The sequence below is a fragment of the Choristoneura fumiferana genome, chromosome 6, assembly GCF_025370935.1.
Source record: "Choristoneura fumiferana chromosome 6, NRCan_CFum_1, whole genome shotgun sequence".
Lineage (NCBI taxonomy): Eukaryota > Metazoa > Arthropoda > Insecta > Lepidoptera > Tortricidae > Choristoneura > Choristoneura fumiferana.
The window spans coordinates 9,207,910-9,227,116 of record NC_133477.1 but is presented as its reverse complement, the minus strand read 5'-3'; the positions used below and the strand labels follow the sequence as shown (position 1 = coordinate 9,227,116).

The following is a 19,207-nucleotide window of genomic DNA, read 5'->3' as shown; positions in this document are numbered from 1 at the left end:
AAGACAATGTTTTAAAAAATCATACAAAATTAAGTATTCATTTTTTTTCAAAATCCGGTAGACAAAAATGGAGATAAAAGATCGGAGAACCGATAGCCGTTTGACTTATAATTCTATCTGTAGTGCAAAAGTAGGAGATACGATTCAAAACTTGTCAAAAATCGATGAAAATCTCGGGTAGACCCTTAAATGAAAATAATGTTAATAAAGCTATATTCAGGTAGAGTTAGAAACTTGTTATACCTATTAGAAATTATACTTTGTCTAGTTTGTGTTCGTAACGCAAACGCAAATGTCAAAGTGATAGATAAAGATAATAGATAGTGATAAATTGATAATCATATAAGTTCTCGAGGGATGCAAGTCAAATAATTATCTCATGCGCTTGAGCACGCTTGAGCGTTGCGGTTAAACGGAAGAATAACGATTTGGCCCGGGCACTTTGGGCAACACTGTTGCTAATTTGGCTAATATCCACCTATGCACAGAGTACATATAAGTTACTATGTTACAGATATAGAAGTCGTGTTTACAGCCGCTATATATATATTCACCTACGAGCCAGTTCGCGGTGTATATTATGATTGTGTAAGTAACAGCTCGATTGAATCATGTCAGTAAAACTCGCTACAAATTAATTTTCCCCGAAATCTGCGCCCAAATTAAGTTAATCGCAGCATTATCAAAAACTTGCAGCTCATTTCTAAAACTCAGTTCGGTAAAAGATAACGTAGATGTATTTATAAATTATAAGGAACGAGGAGCTAATTATTCTGTCAAGTTAGCGCAACATGGCGTTATTACCAGAGTTGCCCGGCTTGAGCGCGATTATGGCCCAAACTTCGCGGCAAACTTGGGCCCGCGCTAAGTTACTCAGTACGTGGGGAACACTTCATAACCTCTGTCAAGATAGTTTCAAAGGCGTGGTTTAAACAATCGGAAGTTAAAGTAGTTTTTGACGTTTCAGTCGATCTGTTTACGAGGTTCATGGCATGGTTTTGATTAATAGCATATGCTTGTCTACGCTTATTTGATGAGCTGACGAACGAACAACTTTGTCTAATGGCTAACGTCGAATGAGAGCCATCGTTTTTGTGCTCACCAGTTTAGGTGTTAAAGTTTGTTACTAAGGTCGTGAATACAAAGTTTAAATTTAAATAATACTTAGCACCTGCCTCAAAACCATGCCGTACCTACCTATATACTCGTACATACCAAATTATTTCTCGTTTTATTCAAAAAAAGAGACAGAACTAGGTATCTCAAAGCACTGACATTTATTGGCCCCTAACTCATATTTACTATAATCTCTCTATATTCGCCATCTCAGGTATTGCAAAATATTCACGACATTATTCTAATTAGAAATTAATCCCTTTAGTCTACTTACAAACAGTGACATTAGACATTTGGAATTTTCGAAGACGTCACGATACACTAGCGCCTCTAGCGGCGTTTTAAACGATATTATTAGGATGCGCGTGGCTTCTCTCAAGTCATACATAACAGCCTTATCGAATAATTTTGTCGTTGAATCATAGATGTGCGACTTTGCGTAGATGGCGCCATCTAGTATCCAGTAAACGTACTAATATGATCACGTGACTGCTCCAAATCTTGCCAGCGCAGTTTTGATAACTGTGACGTATAAATACGACATTTTCTATCTTCGGACGTTTGTTTTCCAGGCTTAACAAACGTTATTTGTAGATAGATCTATGCTGTAGTGTGTAAGTTTGTATATTTAAAATTTGAGTGATTAATCTTGAAAATAAAGTAGTATTTTTGAATACAATTTGATATCTTCATTATTTAGGGTACTTTACCTCCAGGGCCAATTGTTTCTTTCCAACCTGTAATACATAGTCCTAGTGTACTCCAACTATAATATATTTTATTTCCTTGTATTGCTTGGTCACAATAAAACTTTACGAATCGAACAAACACCCGGCGTTTATTATAACAAGGAAACTACTCAGCAGGTATTTTAAAATACTATTTTCCAGTTTCCCGTCTTTGAATACTACTTAGATTATGCACAATGAAGTCACAAGCACAAGCTTATTTTTAAAACACAGCTGTGCTGCCTTTGAGGGATAATGATAAAAAAGGCGCTTGTCAATACGGAGCCGTTTTCAAAGCCTTTTCTTTTTTTCCGAAGCCATGTATTCACATTTGTAAGGTTTTCCTAATTTGTCAAAAGACACATTTAGTAAACGGGAGACGAAGAACAATTTAAAGCGATAAGTTTAACAACATATTTTAGTTTTTCTTTGTCCTGTCCTTTAAAATGTCTACCGAATGCAGACGCTCATTAGTGTATGTTTGCGAAACTTGGATATTGTAACAAAATATCGCAAAAAACAAAGTAAAATTCGAAAAAGATAGTGCCTATTAGGTATATGTAAGTAGTGATCAGTCATTGTCTACAATATTACCATATAAAAAAAAAGTTGATTCATTATCTTAAGACAACCCAAAATCTGAGTTGGTGTCTATTTTTAAGCATTAATCTCATTCTATAAGATGACATTTAAAAAATTGCACGGTTCTGAATATTTTATGGCAAACGTTTGGTGTGGCAGGTGAAATTACGACAAATGAAATTATGGGAAACAAAATGATTCGCTACCTTTTAGGTCCATCGACGACGTCCTCGTCGTGATGCACTACTCCGACCGGCGCGGCGAAGAACACTTCGTCCACATCGGCTTCTTCGTGCACGGGCGCACTGCTCCGGAACGACCGCGACCACTGCGCGGACGCCGATTGCCGCGACCGCCGGGTCACCGCCTGCGAATATTTAGACTGTATTATTCTAGCTCAGTACACAATGGACCATAATGGTCCATTACAAGCCATGGCTGTTGTGTAAAGGGGCAATGGTGGGTCATTATTTGAGCATTTTAGCCGCCTCATTTGCACTTTAAAGTTGAATATTTTGCAAACGAATCACTGAATCGAAAAATCGTTTTAATAGACTTATCCAACGATACCCCACATTTCAAGGTTGGATGAAATAAAAACACCCCCACTTTACGTCTATGGCAGGTAGTCTAAAAAAAAATTTTTTTTTTAATTTTTTATTAAACCATTTTGTCGGCATAGTTTACATATATATTCGTGCAAAATTACAGCTTTCTAGCATTAATAGTCCCTGAGCAAAGCCGCGGACGGACAGATAGACAGACATGGCGAAACTATAAGGGTTCCGTTTTTGCCATTTTGGCTACGGAACCCTAAAAATGATTAGTTAATGTTATTCTGTTTGGATCGATATTTTTTCCCAGCATACGTCCATAGTCTATTTCGAAGGTAACAAGTCAATTTATCTAGCAGCCTATGTCGTACATTTCCGTTCGTACCATTGTGTCATACACTTCTTTATAGTGAAACAGTTGAGCCCATTACATTGGTACAAAACTAACTAAACTGTTTTAGTAAAGAAGCGTCTATAGCAAAAATAAAAGACAACATCTGTCGCCAAATTGAAGCTCGACTCGCATTTGAACGCTCTCCAACTCTATTTAGGATCGCACGCGCATAAAACTGCAAGCAACCCCGCAATCCCGAAACGCCGGCTCAGCTCCTTGCAGCCGGAAGTGCTAGTATTCCGTAGCGAGCGAGTTCCTTCCGTAATATCGCTGGCAGGACACTGAGCGTCTTGGCCCATTATTTACGACGCCATAACAGCCGCGCCGATCCCAAAAGACATCGCTTTTATAATTTATTGCTCGGAAATATGGTAGCCTAATTCGTCCGCCATATATTTAAGGCCTACTGAATAAGAAATATTGGGGTCAGGTTAGGGTGGCAAGTGCATGTAAAAATGTCGGTGCTGGTCATTAATTTTAAAGCACCTTAGTTATGAGTGGTTTTTGGTGTGCGTCGAGGGAATGACAGGGAATTTAGACGTTCACCTCATACCGGTTTTTACTAATGTACCATTTAAATAGGTAATGCTTTTTCATTTTAATTGTATCTTGCATTTTGTTGCTATGGCCACACTTAATTTCACAAAATTCGTAAAAACAGCGATAGAGTCTTTCGTGTAATTAAGAAAGTGAAAAACGGTCGAATCTTTTAGAGACATGGAATTTGATGTGTTTTCATTTCTATCCAGTTTATTTATTCTTATGATTCTGAAAAAATCCTGAATAAAAGTATAGCCAGTAACTAAAATAAGTATCGATCTATTGTTAGCTTCAGTAGACACAAACATAATAGAGCAGTTAGTTTACAAGATCTCCTTTAAAAGCCTAACTACGAGTAAAAGTAAAAAAAAATCTTAATCGTAAAACCGGATTCTTGTACAATTACTTGTTATAATCCTGGTCTATTTTACAAACAGTCTTTATAAGTTATTGCACGATATAACAATTACATTAAAATTCCATTAGACCCTCCAAATTAATAAACCGTAAAAGCAGTGACGAGCCATTGAATATTAAAATGTAAACAATCAAGTGAATAAAATTTGGATGGAAGGATTAATCACCACATTTACATAATGATCACTCTTTGATGCTGGCTTGTTTACTACTTCTGCGATTAAATTGAAATTCAAACTTGACAAAGAGTCCGGGTAACTTAGATTCTTAGCAGTGGGTGAAAGGGTTTACTAATGTTTCGGCGAATAACGTTTGGCAACCTGTTTCATTTCGCAACTTTTCATTTCCCAACTGTTTAATATTTCTGAAACTGTAAATATTTCAGGATTTTTATAAAACTAACCTAACCTAACCTAAAGGGTTCTACGCGATGGCCCTGAAATAAATCCTGAAATATTTACAGTTTTAGAGTTTGCGAAATGAAAAGTTGCGAAATGAAACAGGTTGCCAAACGTTACGTTGCGAAAAGGCAGTACTCGGTCGCCATCATAAACTTGTGAGCAAAAATTTGATCAAAAAGGTCTGAACACGCTTCTACGCCGTTGACAATATAAAAGTCGTATTCAGATATCTTTGATCAAATTTTTGCTCACAAGTTTATGAACTCAACTGTATGTAAGTAGTACGAGTAGTGCACAGAATTGATATGAGACTTGAATTATTAATTTTGAATATGGAACGTCGAATTTTCTGGTACCTATGCGGGCATGTTACTACTACATACAACAGGTCATTTACTTAAATTTGTAACCTATATTTCGTCACTACTTTAAAAAAAATCGTACCTCAAAATAGATAATTCTTCTGAGTGAACTTTACGATCATTTTGTCAAGGTTCAATTTTGTTGACATTATTGTTTTTAGATGATTTGATGGTAATGTGACTTCAGACCCAAGGTCTGTATTTCAGGGAGGTCCATATCAATGAACTATAAACAATTACTTTGCTCACCGGCGACCTTACTATAGCTACGTCTATGCAACAAATGTGTATTCATGCAGCTCCTCCACACTGTAAGAATAGTCATAAAGTTGCGGGTGAGCAAAGTAACTGTTAAAGTTCTTCGTTTCTTCTAATACTAATATAATATCGTCACTACTTTGAAAAAATCTCGTATCACAAATCAAAACGTCAACAAAATTGACCTTTAAAATAAGGTTCATAAAGTTCACTTAGAAAAATATCAATTTTGAGGTACGACCTTTTTTCAAATTACCTAGTGACGATATTACCATTTAATGATATCTCACTCATTTTACCTAAGCTTCTTGCAATAAGTAAGTAAATTAGTTTTATTTGCATTAAATGTGGTTAACAATATAACTATATCATCCTTTCTATATGCACCAGTTTCTTTTAACGCCCTTTGTTGATATTCACTCGAATTCTTTACTACCCAAATTGTCCCTTGTAACGACCCCACTTTCTAACCGCTTTAACAATGGAATTTTGGTAAGCTTTGAAACTACTAAGCTTGTTAAAAACTCAAAAAATACCTCTACATTTACTCGTCAAAAAAGATAACATATTTACCTACACGTGTAAATTCAAGATTTCAATATACATATTTGATACACATAATTAACATAGTCATGTCGAAATACATGGCATATACTCGCAGAACTACTATGAACGTTAAAATAATCCAGTATCCCATTTACTTAGCTTGCTTGGAATTTGTTTCACCTATTAAGCCCCACATCCATTAGGCAGGCTCGGAGCTAATCACAAGCCATTAATAATAGGAAATTCGATTGGAAGTAGCGCATTGCCAAGTCTTTTAGCATCATGGTGGACGTGTGAAATAGTTGGGAATTCACATGAAAGATAGAGAGTGCTTTTAGCGTAGTTAAGCAGCTGCGCTACTTACTATTGACGTAAGTAATAAGCGTTAGCGTTTTCAGATTACCCCAAAATAGCTCAATATTTTATGCATTAAAACGTCAGACATTTTTAGGGTTTTTTGTACTCCGAGATGGAGGAAGAGACTTATAAAAAGTTGGAAATGTAGTTTAAATCAGGATTATTTACATACTGAGGTTAAGAAACAGAGGCTTTTCCGAACCGGTGGTAGTTTTTTTTTTGACATTCATAAGTGCTTGTCATAGCCTAAATTGAATAAAGATATTTCGACTTTTTGACACGACTTTTTGACTGCTACTAATATGTTCAAACAAACTAATCACCCTGGTAAGCGATTCAGTTTCCTCGACTGTAGGTCTGATATAATATATTATATATTATGTTATAATATGTCTAAAGATAGTCACTTCATTTGCATTGTTAACAGTTTAGCGACTACCTAAAGTGACTAAATAAACATACTGGTACTGTTAAAAATAATTAAATTACTATTTTTCAAAGTAAAACTTTCCTAATCTAACTTATCGTTTTACTCAAAGGGACTATAAAATTAACTAGAAACCGATATAAAACTCGTCATAACGCCGAGCGCTATTCTGAACATCGCAATAAAATAGTCCAGATGTTTTTGCGGCTGCCATTTCTCGCTTGCCTGCGCCGTTTGCGCCGTAGAAGCGACTCTCCAGGATATTTACCTAACTTTTAAATGCTTAACCTGAGAAACTAGGTTAGATGCACCACCTGTGGCGGTAATGGCCTCGTCACGGACCAATTAACTATAGTGTCCGGATCACTTGAAAGTTATTAAAATGGCGTCGTATTTTGGGCTCGCTTGCGGAATATTTAGACGTATTGAGGTTGAAATTGGTATGTAGTTGAATCTAGCGGCAATTTTATAGGTGAAAAAGCAATCGAGTGCGTGTTGGATCACACGCTGTGTGGAGTTTTGTACTAATACGCGGCATTCAATTCAATATAAATTTTCATCGACTATAACTCATTAATTTCCATCACACTTGCTCATCAATGATGTGATGTTATTCCATGCCTGTATACTAGGGGCAATGGCCTCAATTTTTCCCGCGGGAATTATGGATTTACGCAAACGTATAGTTTTCCTCCCCAAGGGAGTTATGACTTTAGTTTTAAAAAGTTAGTAGGTACGTCATTTCAGACTAAAGAGGTTTCAAGTCAGCCAACGTTTTATTTACATCTTTAAAACTTAGCTATAACCTAATTTTACACCATAAAAATTTGCCACGCTTCATGAAACTTCGTTATTTTTATATTTTAAATTTATATCAAATTGTTTTGCAATAATTTTAGTAAATATTTTTTTAGCATGTTGGAATAATCTGGCCGTAAGACCATTCGAATTCTAAACCAAACACGGTTCTTCGTATTATCTATGGTAGACGATTCGAAAAAAGTGACGATCAGGGGGGTTACTACGAAATTCGAAAATCAAAGTTCATATAGTTTTCCTGACGCTAATATTATTTAATACGAGAGTGGGAGGGACGGTACGATACGAACTTCGATTTTAGAATTTTGTAGAAGCCCCCAGTATTGGCGGGTAGCCATATTTTATTCAGTTGTTTTTTTTTTATTCGTCTGGATGGCAAAGAGTAAGTGGGTCTCCTGATGGTAAGAGATCACCACCGCCCAAGTTCTTTTCTTAGCGTTTTTTCGTGGCTTTTCTTAGCGTCTCTCGTCTTGGACACAAAACAATTTAATTTTTTGCATTTTTTTCCTCGCAAGTAATTCGTTCAGTCATTCGAGCAACCGGCGGCTCGTGCATATAATCATATTAAAAACAATTAAGGGCACAGACGTCGTCGACCGAGACACCGGCGACCATTTGACAGAGCGTTAAGCAGCGTTTCCACCAATAATGTGCGAGGATGTGTTGCGAGGAATATGTTTTAACCAGCAGTGCTCCATTTGCCTCGCCTCGCTCCACTCAACAGTTTTTACCAGAGATGTGCTGTGCGAGGCGGGTTTTGGTGGAAACGCTGCTTAATGGTGATTTTCCATCGGCGAGGCGAGACGAGACGAGGCGAGACGAGCATTGAAATTTGTATGCATTCTCGCGCGATTTGTATGCATCGGCGCCCGCCGCGAGCCGCCGCGGGCGCCACCATACAAATTTCAATTCTCGTCTCGCCTCGCCGGTGGAAAATCACCTGCGTTTTAAAAACGATCCCTCCATTGGTTGAAAAACCGTTCAGAAAATACAAATTGATACCATATAATAATATTATTAACAAAATAGCGTTTATAAAACGCAGCGCCTTTTTGCTTTGGACAGTAAGCCGAATGGAACTTAATAGACTGCCAATGTCAGATTTAAACGACATTTTATAAGCTGTCGTGTGAATTAGACCTAAAGGTCCCCTTATACTCGCATTTAAAACACGAAGTTGCCAATCATTGAACATAAATAACTCTATAGTCATTTTATTAAAAAAGTACCGCGTTTTACGCATGCTGTCGAGTGCACAAATACATGGGTATAAATATGGTATTTGAACGGTTTTTAACGAACGTTGAAAAAGCTCTAGTGCAAAGGGGCTTACGGCCGCAAACTGGACAAAGGGGAGGCTACTGCGTGGTGAGCGTCGTCTCTATTCATTGCGCGCACTACCAGGTTAGCACTGTATTTTGGCCGCGAAATGAACAAAGAGCACGCTTGCCGCGCTTTTTCGCTCTAGCATCCACGGTATGGTACTTACAGTAACAACATAAGAAAGGCCGCTGAGCGTGAGTCGCGCCACGCTGTCCTTGCCGGGGCGGGGCAGCGCGGGCGGCGCGGGCTCGTCGAGAGCCGCCGGCGCAGGCAAGACGTCCGGCCGCTCGCGCACGCGCCCCCGCGCCTCCCTCGGTGCCGCGCCCGACGCTCCATACATACTGGAAAAAGGGTTTATCTATAGCATTGGTTTCGAGCTTGGAGGTAATTACACCTTAAGTAAAACCGTTTCATGAAAGATAACGAACAAGATACAATTAGATAGACTTAGTGAGTTCAAACGCGATGGATGAATGTCACTGCATTTGTTTTAAGGGGTTACCAGTAGGTATATTGAATTTCAATCCAATTTATAAAAAGTGTAAACAAAGACGCCATTAACCCGACCACAGAAATTTAGCGATGTGAAAACCTAGAACCTATTGCATAATACCTAATTAATCTGTTCAGTAAATCGATGAATTTATTAATTGAATTGATCACAAGTAATTAGGCGTCTAGTTAAAAGACACGAATTATAGATAAATGTGTTATTGACTCGATCCAGTGAGTGTTTGTTTATACCTACAATAATTTTGATGAAATCGGTTTGTTTACACTTTTTATAAATTGGATTGGTATACAATATAGCTAGGTATTTTCAGGGATAATTTCTAAAGAAAAGATCATTGATCTATATAAATAGTATAAGTAAACAGAATGATTTATTATATTTATTAGTTTAGTTAGAAATATAAATTTACGTGTATATAACATAAATAATAATAATACCTGTAGATTAGATAGTAAGACACGATCTTATGATTGGTTCTATGCTCAGCTCTAGCTTTACCTTCATCTGGTAAGAAAAAATACACTCTGAACCCTGTATTTCAGTTGTGTACCATAATATGGTATTAAGTTATACCCAAAATATTCGTTTGTAATAGTGAAAGGAATATTATAGACCTAAGATCCAACACAATGTCTGTTAATAATAGTCTGTTAATGATAGAGTATTATTAGTATTTTGTATTGGCACAGAGTACATGTATTGGTATTTCTTGTAATAAAACCAAGTAAGTATATAGATACACATATTAATTACTAGCTTTTGGCCGCGGCTTCGCCCGCGTGGAATTTGGTTATCGCGCGCTGTCCCCTCCGGAAATGTGCATTTTTTCGGGATAAAAAATAGGCTATGTCACTCTCGGGCCCATAAACTATCTCTATGCCAAAAATCACGTCGATTTGTCGCTCCGTTTTGACGTGTACGACGGAAAACATACAAACATACAAACACACAAACATACAAGCACACTCACTTTCGCATTTATAATATTAGTATGGATGTACAATCACCAGCATTAATATCTGCCACAGCGGAGCGTGAAAAAATATCTGACACGTCCTTCCGGCCCTAGAAATACTTAGAGTTGCATCAGATACTTATGAACGCTTGTTGTGTCAGATATTGGTGTTGGTGACTGTACCTTTGAAAGCATGAATATGAAAAAAAAAACACAAGAGTAAAATGATAATTAGGAATTTGTCAAACTTAGTCATTCTATTCAGTATTTTTAATGACATTCAGTTTTAGATCTCCCAACGCACTTTGATTAGTTTAATTAAGTTAAGACTAGATATTTTAATTCATGAACACATTAGCAAGTCTAATCCATATTTAATCCACTAGTAATTTGCATTTTTACGAAAGTATTCTCGTCGTACAGTACTAAAGAAAACAATTCCAAAAATGTTTTATTAGAACGTGTTTATACTTAATTACCAGCAACGGCCAAGTTATGTGGAATCCCACAAAATATCATATTTTAGGCAAAATTACTACATTTATCTTACATCAATCTTGTGGAATATTATTTTAGTCCAAATGTAAGTGCGGGGAGGGGCCGTCAAAAATGTTTCTAGTAATTCTTAAACGGCTTTTTTAATCTATGTTTCTTCGGAAACTACAGCGGCAATTGAGAAAAATGCATTTTCGAAAATAAATTGTACCTATTATCTTACGGTTTGGCAGAGACACGTTCGATACATCCATTAAATTGCAATCCAACGACGAGATGGAGTAGATCTCTTAATAAATCGTTGAGTCGTGCAACGTTTGAGCAATGTTGCCGCAAGCTACAGGAAATATATCTATACATCACGGTGCAATAATCGATTAGGTAAGTACGAATACATACTATTTATGACCAAACATGTTGTATGTATGCAAACATTCAAATTTAGCGTAAATATTTTATATTTCTTTCGCTATTCGGGTATCGCTAAAGATTCATTTCTTGTCGTTGTCGTTCAAAATTTACGTTAACGCAGTGGGTGCATCAGCGATATACGACAACCCGCAGTAATTGAAATACGACAACGGGACATGCCTCGTTGATGCATTACTTTGTACAATGATACATGTATAGTTGTTTTCTGATTGAATCAGCGAAGTGCCATTGCCTGGTGATTTGTGTGCGTTCTCACATAGCGTAGCGCGGACGAATGCCTGACCGATGCCCAGTTACGTTTCATGAAATATTCGCTTTGTTTGCTGCCTCGGCTATTCGTTGACAAAAAGCAAGCCCTTTATTTATTTACAATAGAGTATTTTTACAGTTTTTTAATATTTTTTTTTATAATTTGCGCAATGAAATAAAAAATTTGACAGAATTCAAGCAAAGTGCAATAAACGTGCGTGCTATTATGAAAATGCTTTTGATTGTGAGTTTATTGTTTAATTCTCTTTTCTAATATGCAACTCAATTAACGATGTCATAATCCATTCATTGCTATCCCTTTCTTTGCACGCAATAGGAATAATTATATGAGAATAAACTGTTATTCGTAACTCGAATAGCTGCCAATAACAGTTAAAGCTAAGCATAGAATACATATAATGGAGTAGTTTAACGGAGTGAAAGTAAAGTTTGTGAAACAATAGTATTTAAAATAAAGAGAAAAATAAAACCAACCACGTGTTACATTACGGGAATTTCCTATGTTCCTTTAAAATAGACTTCTTAAATGTTCTCTTGTATTTTCTTATTCTGCAACGGCGCGGTTGCGCTGTGGTAAGCATTAGAACCCCGATTTTCGCACGACATGTAAACTTTGAAATCGGGTAATTAACAAGGACATTAATTAGTTAAACGGTACCGGTTGTATTCATGTGGGTTTTTCTATACTAATGATCAAAAGAACAATTTTGTTTTGCTTTGAAATATGCGAATAGAAGTTTTTTATCAACGTGCTGCCATTTCATCGCCGTAGATGGCGGTGATTGCTTCTCATCAGGTGACCCACATTGTCACCAAATGGTCGTTTTCCCACTCTTATGTAAAAAAAAAATCATTTCTGAATCTCAAATTAATTATTATTGAAAAGGATTTCTATAAATCGTTTCCTTTGTAAAGGGCCCCATACAAGGTACGATTCGTCTATACGATCCGTTGCTTCAGACCGATCGAAACGACGAATCGATAGTGTATGTCAAGATCGTTAACGATTTACTTCATCGAAGACGATGTCGGAGATCGCAACAAAATCCCATGCAATCATGAATATCGTAACGATGAATCGACCGTGTATGGCTCTTTATGATCAATCGTCACGATTTTCATCAGATCGATCGTACCTACAGACGAATCGTACCATATATTATTATTATTATATAAATTATCACGCAGGCTGTATCTAGCTGTTCCTTGGTCAAGTATTCTTTGTATTATTAATGTGTTGGTCTGGCCGGTTCTTAAATTGGTATGGGGCCGTTTATATCCCTTCCTTCTGCTTTATTGTTAACAGGACACAATAATATTATTTTTAGCTGAAATACTCCAAAAACAGCGTTTTGCTGTCTCAATTTCTTACGATTTATCTCTAAGAACTTCTAGAATTTAGCTACATAATGAGCGTAGACTAATAATACTCGTATGTTTGCCTAACCCCGGCGCCACATATTTACCTCTCAGACTTATTGGTTTGCGGACGTAGGTAAGTATCAAGGATCTTAGAAGTAAATGTCAAGAACAGATTTAGATGTCATAGATAAGGCCCTATTCTTTATTTTTTGTAACATGATTCAAATGAGATGATTATGTAATTTTGTAAGGCGGTAACTATTTTTTTATTTTTTCCAACAGAGATAATAATGCTTGAAAAATGAAATCATATTATAACTGCTGATTGTTAGATTATTTGAACTCAAATTAGCTAAAAAATTGTTAAGTTAGGTACTGCATAGGCACTGTTATATCTATTAACTTACTTTCTTTAATTAACGCCTTTACAATGTTGTTTCAATAGGCCGCCGAGGGTTATCGGTAAATATAAAAGCGGTAAAATAAACAAACTTATTATTAATTTGCAAGTTTGTTCGTCAGAGTCGGAAAGTGTCCCAAGTATTGAATAAATTTTATTTTAAAATTCAAATAAGACTTTCAGTTCGATAGCGTAACGTTTAAAACCAACAAATAATGCTATTGCCACTTTTTATACGTACATGCAAAAATATCGATACATTGCGTAACAGTAGGAGGGTTACGTCATTTTGGCATCAGTCATTTGAATCATGTTAGAAAAAATAGAATATAAAGCGACAATTACACTGAGTCGTTCACCGCGTGCTGCATCACGGTAGTCGGCCGCATTCGGCGAACGACAGCTGCCACCGCCTTGATAAGGCCGCCGCAGTAGACGGACAGACTAATGTAAAGACGACGTTCGTTCGCCGAAGTAGTTTGAAACAAATTCGGCAACCGCATTAGCTGAACGACGCAGTGTAGGTAATTGCTGCTTCTGTGTTGCAAAAAGTATTTGGTTGTTTAGTGGGCTGTGTGTAGTAGGTAGAGCACAATATATATGTTTTTCTCAAAAATGTCCGTAAAAGTTGATATTACTCTTTGCATATCGGAAGGTGAAGTGCATAGTTTATGGTCAGCGAAAAATTAAAAAGTTGAAAAGATTGCAGGCGCGCTAGTTCGACAAAAGTTCTCGTTTTTTTATGCGACGTGACGGTTCTCTGTGATTTTTATTTTGCTTGATTAAACAAAGACGGTATCGTAGATTTTCGTGTCATTTTTTTTTATTCGACTGGATGGCAAACGAACAAGTGGGTCTCCTGATAGTAAGAGATCACTACCGCCCATAGACACCTGCAACACCAGGGATAAGATGGGATACCTCAAGTGCAAGTAATTTCACCGGCTGTCTTACTCTCCACGCCGAAACACAACAGTGCAAGCACTGCTGCTTCATGGCCGGATTAGCGAGCAAGATGGTGGTAGCAATCCAGGCGGACCTTGCACAAGGTCCTACCACCTGCAAAAACATAAAATAATAGGGACTTCACAGAAACTGGTGAAAGTAAATCTTTTGTAATTACACAGTGCTTGGTTTCATCCGTATAATTGTGCTAGTGAGTATAATTATTATAGTCAACGGCGATTATGAAGAAATCATCTTGACACATTGAACAACTATGAAGTTTCCGAATATTAAAAATGCGAACCATTGGAAAAATATGCTATAACTACCTACTTACTGCTGTTCTGTCGCACACAACGCGGGTTCCGTGAGATTACCGACAAGGCTCGAAGAATACGCAAGTAGAGGTGTCAATGGGCGGGCCACATCGCTCGAAGAACAAATAACCGTTTGGGGTAAAAAGTCCTCGAGTGGCGACCGCAAACCGGAAGACGAAGCGGGGCGGACCTCTAATTAGGTGACACGACATCGTGAGAGTTGTAGGCAACCGATCGATGCAAGTGGCAAGTTGTCGTTCACTGTGGCGTTCTAAGGGGAGACATTTATTCAGCAGTGGACGTTTTCCGACTGATGATGATGTGTTAAGATTTACTTCATAACGGCCGTTGACTAATTGACTATGTGTCTAAAATATGGCGCTCTGAAGTATGTCAGTACTCGACAAGGTTTAAGAGGTATTAAGTATGCCATCACAAACAGAATACTTTATGCAATGCAGTATTAATCGCGATAACAAACGGCTGACGAGAATTAATTACCATTATCCTTCGTCAACGTAAGTGGGCAAGATCAGTTTCAGATAGATGAAGCCTGCAATAGTAATGGATTGACTGCTATTCAGCTGCTAGTACTAAGTACTGTCATATAATCGCTAAGTGACTCTCTTATGCTTGATCTAATGGTAATGGAGCCCGGTTTCGGTTATTAGACTTAACAGTTCTCGTTAAGAATGGCTGCTGGGGTTAAGTCGCGTGGAGAAATGGCTGTTTCATTAATTAGTTGCCTTGAGCGCTATCTAGATAGCTGCAATGGTCGTACGTTATTAGAATTAAGGGATTCCATTTCAAAGTCATAGTTAACACGAAAACCTAAAATAAATAAATATCATGGGGACAATTGACACCAATTGACCAAGTCCCAAATTAAGCAAAGCTTGTACTATGAGTACTAGACTTATATTAAACTCGGAAGACAGAATAAACAACAGAGAATTTGTATTTTCACACAAAAATCTTCTCGGACCAGGGACCTAACCCGAGACTTCCAGTTTCATAGTCAGGTTCTCTAACCACTTGGCTACCCTGAAAAACCTAAGTAATTTTTATTAAATACTGTAGGTATATTTACCTAATATCATCATCGTCAGGATGATAGTCAGGCGGTAGGTCGAGCCGGAGGTCGCCAAGCGCCCGCGCCGCGTGCCTCCTCCGCCTCTCGTACCACAGCCTCCTTTGTTCCCTCTCGTTGTCCCTCTGTACGCCGAAGAAAGTCTGAGTCTCTCTCTTAAGGTAATCCCGCACCGCAACGGTATGGACTCGGCGCAATCTGACGCCATCCTCCTGGGCTGGCTGCGGCACGGAGTCGGGGGGTGGTGCGAGGGGCGCGGGCGGCGCGGAGACCACTCGCGGGGGTGACGCTGGCGCGGGAAGCGGCGCGGACGCCGTGGGCGCCGGCGACGCGCTTTGGCATGCCAGCTGGGGAGCCAGCAGACCCGCGCTTGATCGCCTGGAACAATGAATATATCTATTAGAATCTGTTATGAGTTCCTTTTACTGCGACAGCAACGCGTAAACAGCTTGAAGATCGCAGTGAGGACAATCAATACAAGGTGTCTTTAGAAATATTTCAGCTGATGTTTGAATTAGTTTAACAAAACACCCCTGTAAATGTTATTCAGGATGTTTTTACTTGTGGTTGACAAATGTTTCCATACATTGGTCGATGTTTAAAGTGTATCGTGTTAAAGGTGTGACTACATTTTGAATCAAAAATTTCGATGAAAAACCTTTAGAGAGATATTCAATTTCGGGATAACATAAAGATACCCTGTATAAGGGACAGGGTGTAATCAGGGTGTGTCCTGATGAAAAATTCTTTAGGATTTATAGTACTTACATCAGAAGACACACGCGTATGAGAATTACTACTAATGAAAAAAATTATGCAACTATGCGTAAAGAAAATACTGGAATAATATTTACTTCATCTTTGCGAGAACCTTTTATCCTACTGACTTTACATATTATATGTTATTCTTTGTATGCGCAGAATTTATCCCAATGCAGCAGCAGGATGAAAAGCACAAGCTGAATCTATAAATCTAACCGTCTTTTACGCTGTAAAGTACTCAGCATATTGAATTTCCCGGCTGCAACTTAAGTTGTACGGTTTTCACATCCCATAAATTATTGAAATACATTACATTTGTTCGTGAAGGACGCTTGAAGTTCCAAATTACATGCCCGAAGTTAAAGTTGCGTGTGTTGCTGACGAACCACGGACGGAAATATTTTTGTGAACATACGTCACAATAAACGTAAATTGGTTGTAAACGTCGAAATGAGTGATTCAATAAACCGATGAATTCCAAGTAGCGGATGAATCGAGACATAATTACCGTCCAGCCCGGCACGGAATCCGCTGCCGGCGCGAACGTCATCGTCGAATTGGACCGTTTCATTTGGTATTTCCGATTGCAATTCCACGGCCAATGAGCAAATCACTCACAGCTCGTTCAGACATTAGAATTCCGAAATATGCCCTTAAAACAATAAATACGCTTGTAACAATCCATACCGACTTTCACGGCGAAACGGAGTGACGGATCGACATGATTTATGGCATGAAGATAGTATATGGGTCAGAGAGTGACATAGGCTACTTTTTATTCCGGAAAAATGCACAGTTCCTGAGGGAACAGCGCGTGATAACCGAATTGCACGCGGGCGAAGCCGCGGGCAAAAGCTAGTGATTTTATAAGTAAAAATAATGGTTAATGCTCACAAAACAATCGAAAAACATGCTCCGAACGCGTTAGCAGCGCACGTATTTATTACGTATACATAACTACACGTTTTTGTCCTTTTTTGCTCCCGTTAAGAAAAGCATACTGTTTTTATTTTATTTTCTGGGCGACACGTCGAGACGTCAGCTAAAAATTGCAATTTGTTGCCTTAATTTTGCTTCGTTTTTAATTCGCTTATAAAATATTCACCTCTATTTTCTTACCTTTATAAACACTAGAGGACTCGGGGATTATGAAAAACTTAATTGCTTTAAAAAATAATTTAGTGTGGAGATATAATCCAGTAGACATTGTGTATTCACCGGCTATGTGACACGGTAATACACGTGAAATAATTGCGCACATATTGTATTATGCACGGCACAGGTGCGTCTCGTGAGCGGCAATAATTTGAACATAACTGAACGCAACGTAAATCAAGATATACCTACTTGGTAGCTAAGCAATGCCTTTGATAAATATTCCTTATTATTGCGTCACATGTTTGAAGCCGCATGAACTGTAGCGGATCGCAGGTGCGTGCTCTCTACAATCAACAGAGATAGCTTATTTATACTTAACTTCATACACTTATATCGCTTAAGGTAACTTAGGACGCTTTTCTAGTTTTAAATTTGACGTGCTTCAAGAAAGTTTAAATTATACATATAAATATCGACCTTAATAAATAAAGATTAAAAAAAAATATCGACTTCGTTCATTTTTAACTAGAAAACTCAAGAAAGGCCCTTTTCTATGTTAAGTATTTTTAGAGTTAGACCCTTATAGTTTCGTTATGTCCGTCCTTCTGTCCGTCTGTCCATCACCAGTCCGCGGTTCAGCTTGTAAATCTCTAGAAAGCTGTAATTTTACATGAAAGCGAAAATTTCTCATGATGCATTCTATTAGTCGAGAATATAGTACTAATGTCACTTATTGAATACAAATAAAATATTTAACAACGCAAATTCCTGCAAGCCCACCAATCCTTTTTCTTTATTCGACTGGATGGAAAACGAACAAGTGGGTCTACTGATGGTAAGAGATCACCACCGACTGCCCATAGACACCTGCAACGCAAGGGGGATTGCAGATGTGATGCCAACCTAGAGGCCTAAGATGGGATACCTCAAGTGCCAGTAATTTCACCGGCTGTCTTACTCTTCACGACGAAACACAACAGTGCAACCACTGCTGCTTCACAGCAGGATTAGCAAGCAAGCTGGTGTAGCAATCCGGGCGGACCTTGCACAAGGTCCTACGACCTGCAAAACTATCAAGGCATTGATAGTCCTTTTGTACTATAGTGACTATCTAGAACAATAAAGTGGCAAAACTCCACATCTCGTTGATTGTGGTAACTAAGTTACTATTTCACGTGTAGTAGCGTATCTTAAATACCATTCATTATCACGTCACACGCGTGTATTTCAGAGTAGGAAGTCGTTTCTACAAATTTGGCTTTGTTTTCCTATACATATTTATGTAATCTAAATGTAATTCATTGGTCAATTATTATTTTGGCGAAAGATGTGCCGTTGTATTTTAAAAGTAGAGTTTCAACATTTTTAGATGCTAAATAAAACCTTAGTTCAGACGCGTAAAGCGAAACGGTTCAAATACAAACGCAGGCGGATACATTCTCGTTAAAATATAAGTAAAAACGTGTTAAAAACATAAAAGCTTTTATTTCATATAAATAAGCACACACTGTACGAATTTACGATGAGTGCTCTGTAAAGACGTTGAGGTATTACTCTATATACACATTTTTATCCATGTCGCTGGGCCATCCGTCACGTGTCGTACTCAAGTGATATTAACAATGTAGAGACGCGTTTGTTTCCATTAGGCGATGTTACGGCTATAAAAGAAAATCTGAAATTCTTTTAAACGTCAAAAGTAATACTTGTAACTTGTTTCTTTTTTTATTGTTTCTGTTGTAA

The 19,207-nt window shown here is 37.8% G+C and overlaps 1 protein-coding gene across 4 annotated transcripts in view; it reads right to left on the bottom strand.

Annotated features, from left to right (window-relative positions):
- rho-5 (rhomboid-5) overlaps window positions 1–19,207 on the bottom strand; it is a 169,540-nt gene that overhangs the window by 26,684 nt on the left and 123,649 nt on the right. For all 4 annotated transcript variants that reach the window (XM_074089102.1, XM_074089098.1, XM_074089099.1 and 1 more), the window contains exons 2-4: window positions 15,605–15,982; window positions 8,991–9,165; window positions 2,633–2,793 (exon numbers count right to left, since the gene is read on the bottom strand). In XM_074089102.1, coding sequence (XP_073945203.1) covers window positions 2,633–2,793; window positions 8,991–9,165; window positions 15,605–15,982 — 714 coding nt within the window. The remainder of the gene's footprint in view (window positions 1–2,632; window positions 2,794–8,990; window positions 9,166–15,604; window positions 15,983–19,207) is intronic.